This window comes from Malania oleifera, chromosome 7 (assembly GCF_029873635.1).
Source record: "Malania oleifera isolate guangnan ecotype guangnan chromosome 7, ASM2987363v1, whole genome shotgun sequence".
Lineage (NCBI taxonomy): Eukaryota > Viridiplantae > Streptophyta > Magnoliopsida > Santalales > Ximeniaceae > Malania > Malania oleifera.
The window spans coordinates 83,645,633-83,651,965 of record NC_080423.1 but is presented as its reverse complement, the minus strand read 5'-3'; the positions used below and the strand labels follow the sequence as shown (position 1 = coordinate 83,651,965).

Below are 6,333 nucleotides of genomic sequence, written 5' to 3'. Positions count from 1 at the left end.
ACAAAATTCACTATCTATCAAAACTAGGTTGAGTTACAACATTGCATATATATGCTAACCTTACACGTACAAAAGGATTAGGAAGTTCTCCAAATACCCTTGTATCAAACCCAAATACTCAATTTTCTCGTGATTAAAATAAAAGTCCCTAAATTCATGATTTGAATAATAGAAAAATTATAATTTTGTGATTGGTTATTAAATGTTTGATAATTATCAAATTATAATTTTAAAAATAACTTTAATTATTACAGTACAAAATAAATTGTTCAATGAATGACAAAAATAAAATTATATTAGGAATGAGAATGACAAATTATCTATCATCCGACATGAGTTATACGATTCAATCTGCCATAAATATGCAATTTAATTGTATGAATTGTACCATCATAACCCTATAATTTACTTAATCCGTCACATATTATTCTATCCAATCCGTTTTATCAGGCCTAACATGCAGTACATATTCTTAAACCCTTATATTTATTATTATTTTTCTTCATAAACCAGTTATTTAATTTAATTTTACAATGCACACATGCATATAATTCCAAACTTGAATCCTGAGAATGATTGGAAGGATTAAGAGATAAGAAATATATTATCTTCCATTTTGTAACTCAATTTTGGTGTGAGCCTTATATATAATAATTTTATGGGCAAATGTCACCATCCTATATGTGGACAAGTATCTCACTTAAAGAATTGTTTTTAGAATCCACCATTTCCAAAGTCCTTCATGAGACATAATTGTAAGACCCCATAAACAAAAAAAAAGTAACGTCCCATCTGAATGAGTCCAAAACTATTAAAAAATTGTAAGTGCACTAACTACTAGAAATAAAAATATATAAGAAAGGTATTAAATAAGTTTAGATAATTAGACAAAAGGACAACATAGATAGGTTCCGATCAGTTTAAGTGATAAGAGACTTATAACTTTGGTGGCAGGCCACAGGTTTGACTCCTTCTTAAAGTATTACGACGGTAAATTATCAGAAACGTGTAAATAGGCGGACGATTTGTACATTTTAGACTTGGTGTCGTACCATAGTGTTCAAACTACAACGATTATAACTGAAAAAAGAAAAATTACAACACAGATCAAGTATATATATATATATATATATATATATATATATAGAAAACAATTGCCATAAACATCGAAAGCCGTTATTGGTGCGAGGGAAAGAACAACCAACAATTAATAAAGAAGATGGTCCAACTCCTCACTTGCCTTGATTAGCGACTCCCACCCTACCACCGGTAGGCACGTGAAGGCTATTGGGCAACCATACAGTGGCCCCTCCCACAGTGACAGAAGTCAAGGCCTCACTGCATAGCCTTCCATTGACACAAATTAATTATTGTTTTCTACTCAATCCGAAGAAATTGCTCTCTCTGATTTGACAAAGACCTCAGCCTCAAGGACAATTCTACCCTCACTTTGCACCATGGATGGCCTTCTTCTTTTTAAATGGTTATGTCATTCTTATTATCATCCACTTTTGGTGGATTGTTGGTATTATTATTGAAAATTTTTAATTTTTTTTATTTATAATTTTTTAATATTTATCTTATAACTACGATATTCTTTCGCCAAAAGTAAAGATATATAAATAAATAAATTAAAATGTCGCAATCCTTTAGTAAAAAGAAGTGGATAGAGAAAAAGAAATGAAAGTAGTCGCTTTTTTTCTTCCTTAAACATGAAAGAAGTATAAGAAAAATTATATAATAAGAATAGAACACTATTAAATAACTTTAGGAAATAGTTATGTAAAGTAATTTTTTTAGTTTCTCTCTTATTAAATCAAACCATAAAAACAAATAAGTTTCTTTTCACTTCTCTATTATTTTTTATCTCTTATGAATTTCTTTCACTTCTCTGCAACTAAACACATAACAAGAGTAGGACTCAAAGTGTACAATAATTATTTTTGTTCATAAAAACCTCACCATCATTATTTACTCAAACCCCAAAAAGTAAATGAATTTTGGGTAGCTCACTAATTGATTAGCAAAAACAATATCCCATTAGAAAAACGGATACACACCAGAAGCTTTAAGTGCCTTGTGTAGGCACATCTTTTATTAATTTATGATAGTAGAAAAAGTTTAAGAGGCCATTTTGGGAACTTTGTGATAAGCCGTTAGAAACAAAATTTAGTAAGACAATCTGACTTTTGACGACAAATTTTGTTGTTTGCAGCGAAAGGCACAGGCTGCCTGTAGGATATAACCTCATTTTCATCACCAGCTATGTTTTGGTTAACTCTCCCATGACCTAATTAATTAACCAAACTATGCTTCCTTTTTAAATTTCTCTCAGTATATAAACTGACTCGCTCTGTGTTTCTACGCAGACAGAGTTGTACTTCCAAAAAACCCATTTATATATTTCTCAATTGTCTCTCACTGCTGTCTTCTGCATTGAAGGAACAGCAGCAGAAAATAGAAATAAAGCAATTAATGGAGATGGGCTGTTGCCTTCTTCCATCATCAGCTTCCCTGAGGGCTGTTCTTTCCATCTTGAGTGCTCTCTGCATTTTTTCTGAGCTTGCACTTGCAAAGCATGCAGGAATAACAAGGCATTACAAGTTTGATGTAAGAACTGCGTTGCATCAACATTGCATTTTTAACATTCTAGGGGTTTAAAGCATTGCATGCATTAGTTCGAGCAATGGCTTGTTTAGGAAGTGATTCTTCTCAATGATTATTAATTTTAATGACCCTAGTATTCAACATTGGTCCCATACCTCCCATTTTCTTGTCGAAAACCACCGGGGATGCATTTTTGAAGCCTTCATAATTTTTTATAGAACAATTGTGCGTTTTCATAGAACAAGTGACGTACTTATTATGGATATAACTTGGCATACTACGCTTGCAGATAAGGCTGCAAAACGTGACAAGGTTATGCCATACAAAGAGCATTGTGACAGTAAATGGGCAATTTCCGGGACCTCGTATTATTGCAAGGGATGGGGATCAAGTCCTGATCAAGGTGGCTAACCATGTTCAAAACAATATCACTATTCACTGGTATCAGCTCCTCACCATTTTGACTTGATCCTAGAAGAATTTATTATTAGCTGCAGTTTATTAATTTGATAGTTTTGCTTTCTGTGATCTCAATTGGGAAAACCAGGCATGGGATAAGGCAGCTGAGGAGTGGGTGGGCAGATGGACCTGCCTATATCACACAATGCCCAATTCAAACAGGGCAGACCTATGTATACAACTTCACCATCACTGGCCAAAGAGGGACCTTGTTTTGGCACGCCCATGTCTCATGGCTAAGGGCAACTCTCTACGGACCCATCGTTATCCTCCCCAAGCATCGCGTTGGTTACCCATTCCCACAACCCTTCAAGGAAGTCCCCATCATTTTTGGTAAGGCAAAGTTTCACCATCCGACACAAACCAAGTTTACACATAGCCACATTATTCATGATATGGACACATAATTTATATTTTTTAAAATATGTAGTAAATAGATTATATATCAATATCTAAATATTTGACTACAGAGTGTACTTATCTAGCTAGTGCAGTAATATTTTATCAAAATTATTAGTTACTAAAAAAATAAATTCAGCGGTAGTATTTGTCCTTTATTTGGGCAAGCTGAGGAGAGTTGTGCATTTCAACCTTTTATTTCCTTGAGATTGGCCTCACAAACATGAGCATGCCTTAAATAAATTACAGGAGAATGGTGGAATGCTGATACAGAGACAATCATCAACCAAGCAACACAAACAGGGCTTGCCCCCAATCTCTCTGATGCATATACCATTAATGGTCTCCCGGGACCCTTCTATAATTGTTCAACCAAAGGTACATTAATTAATCCATTACTTAATTAAAAATAGACCTTTGATTGCTTTAGCTAGAGTCCTTAATTCTGCAAATATATAATAAAAAGCAACTTGTTACATATCTTGCAGATACCTTTAAGTTAAAGGTGAAACCGGGGAAGACGTATCTCCTTCGTCTCGTCAATGCTGCACTTAATGATGAGCTCTTCTTTAGCATTGCCAACCACACCCTCACCGTGGTCGAAGCTGATGCAGTTTATGTGAAGCCATTCAAAACAAACATAATTCTCATCACGCCTGGACAAACCACTAATGTTCTTCTCAAAACCAAACACCGACACCCCAATGCCACCTTCCTCATTGCCGCTAGGCCATACGCCACTGGCCCTGCAGCTTTCGACAATACCACAACTGCAGGAATCCTTGAATATGCTCGTAGTACTACTTCTACCTCAAACACAAAGAGCCAGAAGCTTCCCCTCCTCAAACCAGCACTTCCGGCATTCAACGACACAAATTTGGCCACAAGTTTTAGCAAGAAACTCCGCAGCCTAGCCACCCCCAAGTTCCCAGCAAAGGTTCCAAAAACTGTGGACAAACATTTTTTCTTCACTGTGGGACTGGGGTTGATCCCATGCTCACAAAATCAAACATGCCAAGGACCCAACAACACTAAGCTAGCTGCTGCTGTGAACAATGTATCATTTGTCATGCCAAGCACAGCTCTTCTCCAAGCTCACTTTTTTCAACAATCCAAAGGGGTTTACACTACGGATTTCCCAGCAAACCCACAGTCCAAGTTTAATTACACGGGAACTCCACCGAGCAACATCATGATGAACAGTGGCACAAAGGTGGTGGTGCTTCCGTTCAATACTAGGGTGGAGTTGGTGATGCAGGACACCAGCATCATTGGTGCAGAGAGTCACCCACTGCATCTTCATGGCTTCAACTTCTTTGTGGTAGGACAAGGTTTTGGGAACTTTGACGCTAAAAAAGATCCACCAAAGTTCAATCTTGTTGATCCAGCTGAGAGGAACACTGTGGGTGTGCCGTCGGGGGGTTGGGTCGCAATTCGTTTTCTTGCAGACAATCCAGGTGGGTATGCAATACGATTAGAACTCATTAAATTAACCTGACCTTGGATGTGGTCGTGCATTTGGTATCTAAGTACTTGTCATATGCACGAGTCGCATTTGTTTCATGCGCAATAAATTTTGCATCGATTAAATTTAAGAAAACGAGTGGGACTTACTGTCATATGACAGGGATTTGAATAACATTTAGGTGCACGGGCATGATAATAAATTCTTTTGCTAATTGATGTGAAGTAATGATTTGGTTTAATCTGTCTCCCATTGCTTAGAATTAATTGATATGTGAACATGCAGGTGTGTGGTTCATGCATTGCCACTTGGAAGTTCACACGAGTTGGGGCTTGAAGATGGCATGGGTAGTCATGGATGGAAAGCGGCCCAATCAGAAGCTACCTCCTCCACCATCTGATCTACCCAAATGTTAAAACTACATTCTTATCTAATTTCCTCCAAAGATGGGATTGCTTAATTAGGTGTTCTTTCATTTTTTTTCAAAGATGTAATTTTTCATTCATTTATGACTTTTCAACTTCTACCCACAAGGGGTATAAATACGATTGTATTAGCATATGACCATTGTTATCAACACTTGTGTGCTCCCATTTCGAAAATACAAGAGGAGTTTTTGCTTGAATCACACTCTTTTTGTTGCTTCATGTGTAACTTTTTTTTTTTTAAATAAATTTTTACATTGGACCAATTAGTTTTATCAAAAAGTCCAATTTTGAAAGTAATTTGTGAAGACTTAGGGAGTGTGGGTACATTTGGATGTAGGTCCATTCACACTTATGTCATCTCAAAGCACTCTAAAACTTGACTTATCAAAAGGATTTGACATTTCTCATATGTATATTTATCCCTCTCTCTCTCTCTCTCTCTCTCTCTCTCTCTCTCTCTCTCTCATCTAAGCACTTTTAATCGTTCTAGTAGTGATGAACATTGCCAATACGATGTTGTTCCACATTATTGTTATTAAAATTTAAGAGTGTAACATATGAAGGCCACCAATTCCTAGTAAAAAAAAGAGAAAATAATAATAATTTACAATATATGGCAATAGTATACAATAATAAGTAGGATCGAAGCATAAAAGATGGCTTAGCTCAATCATCCTCTAACATAAAAATGTCCCTTGAGGTTGTGAAAAATCACAGTTATACTACTAAATATGATGGTTGAGATATCAATATCCAATACCAAAGAAAAAGTATTAGCATTTTTTTTTTCACTTTAGACATAGTTTGTAACGACCAGTTTATTTAACCATTTTTTTTTTATTAATAATCAATATCATAATTCTGACAAATTATAACCTATCTGGACCCATGGTACCAGGGGTACACCTGAAATACAGTACTGATATCTAAGCAGCATGAAACGTAATAACATACACATATTAAATTTCCATTCAT

At 35.7% G+C, this 6,333-nt stretch overlaps 1 protein-coding gene across 1 annotated transcript; it reads left to right on the top strand.

Annotated features, from left to right (window-relative positions):
* The first annotated feature begins 2,371 nt into the window (after positions 1 to 2,371).
* On the top strand, positions 2,372 to 5,555 carry LOC131159710 (laccase-17-like). The gene is made up of 6 exons (XM_058114826.1): positions 2,372 to 2,610; positions 2,897 to 3,048; positions 3,155 to 3,399; positions 3,715 to 3,843; positions 3,954 to 4,922; positions 5,216 to 5,555. The coding sequence occupies exons 1-6, from the start codon at positions 2,476 to 2,478 to the stop codon at positions 5,344 to 5,346; spliced, it is 1,761 nt and encodes a 586-aa protein (XP_057970809.1). The 5' UTR covers positions 2,372 to 2,475; the 3' UTR covers positions 5,347 to 5,555.
* The last annotated feature ends 778 nt before the right edge of the window (positions 5,556 to 6,333 follow it).

What these genes read in the sequence shown, in the direction of transcription:
- LOC131159710 (XM_058114826.1), top strand. Translation starts at nt 2,476, where the DNA reads ATGGAGATGGGCTGTTGCCTTCTTCCATCATCAGCTTCCCTGAGGGCT. An exon ending in AACAATATCACTATTCACTG is followed by an intron (nt 3,049 to 3,154) that starts GTATCAGCTCCT and finishes TGGGAAAACCAG; the next exon opens with GCATGGGATAAGGCAGCTGA. An exon ending in GGAAGTCCCCATCATTTTTG is followed by an intron (nt 3,400 to 3,714) that starts GTAAGGCAAAGT and finishes AATAAATTACAG; the next exon opens with GAGAATGGTGGAATGCTGAT.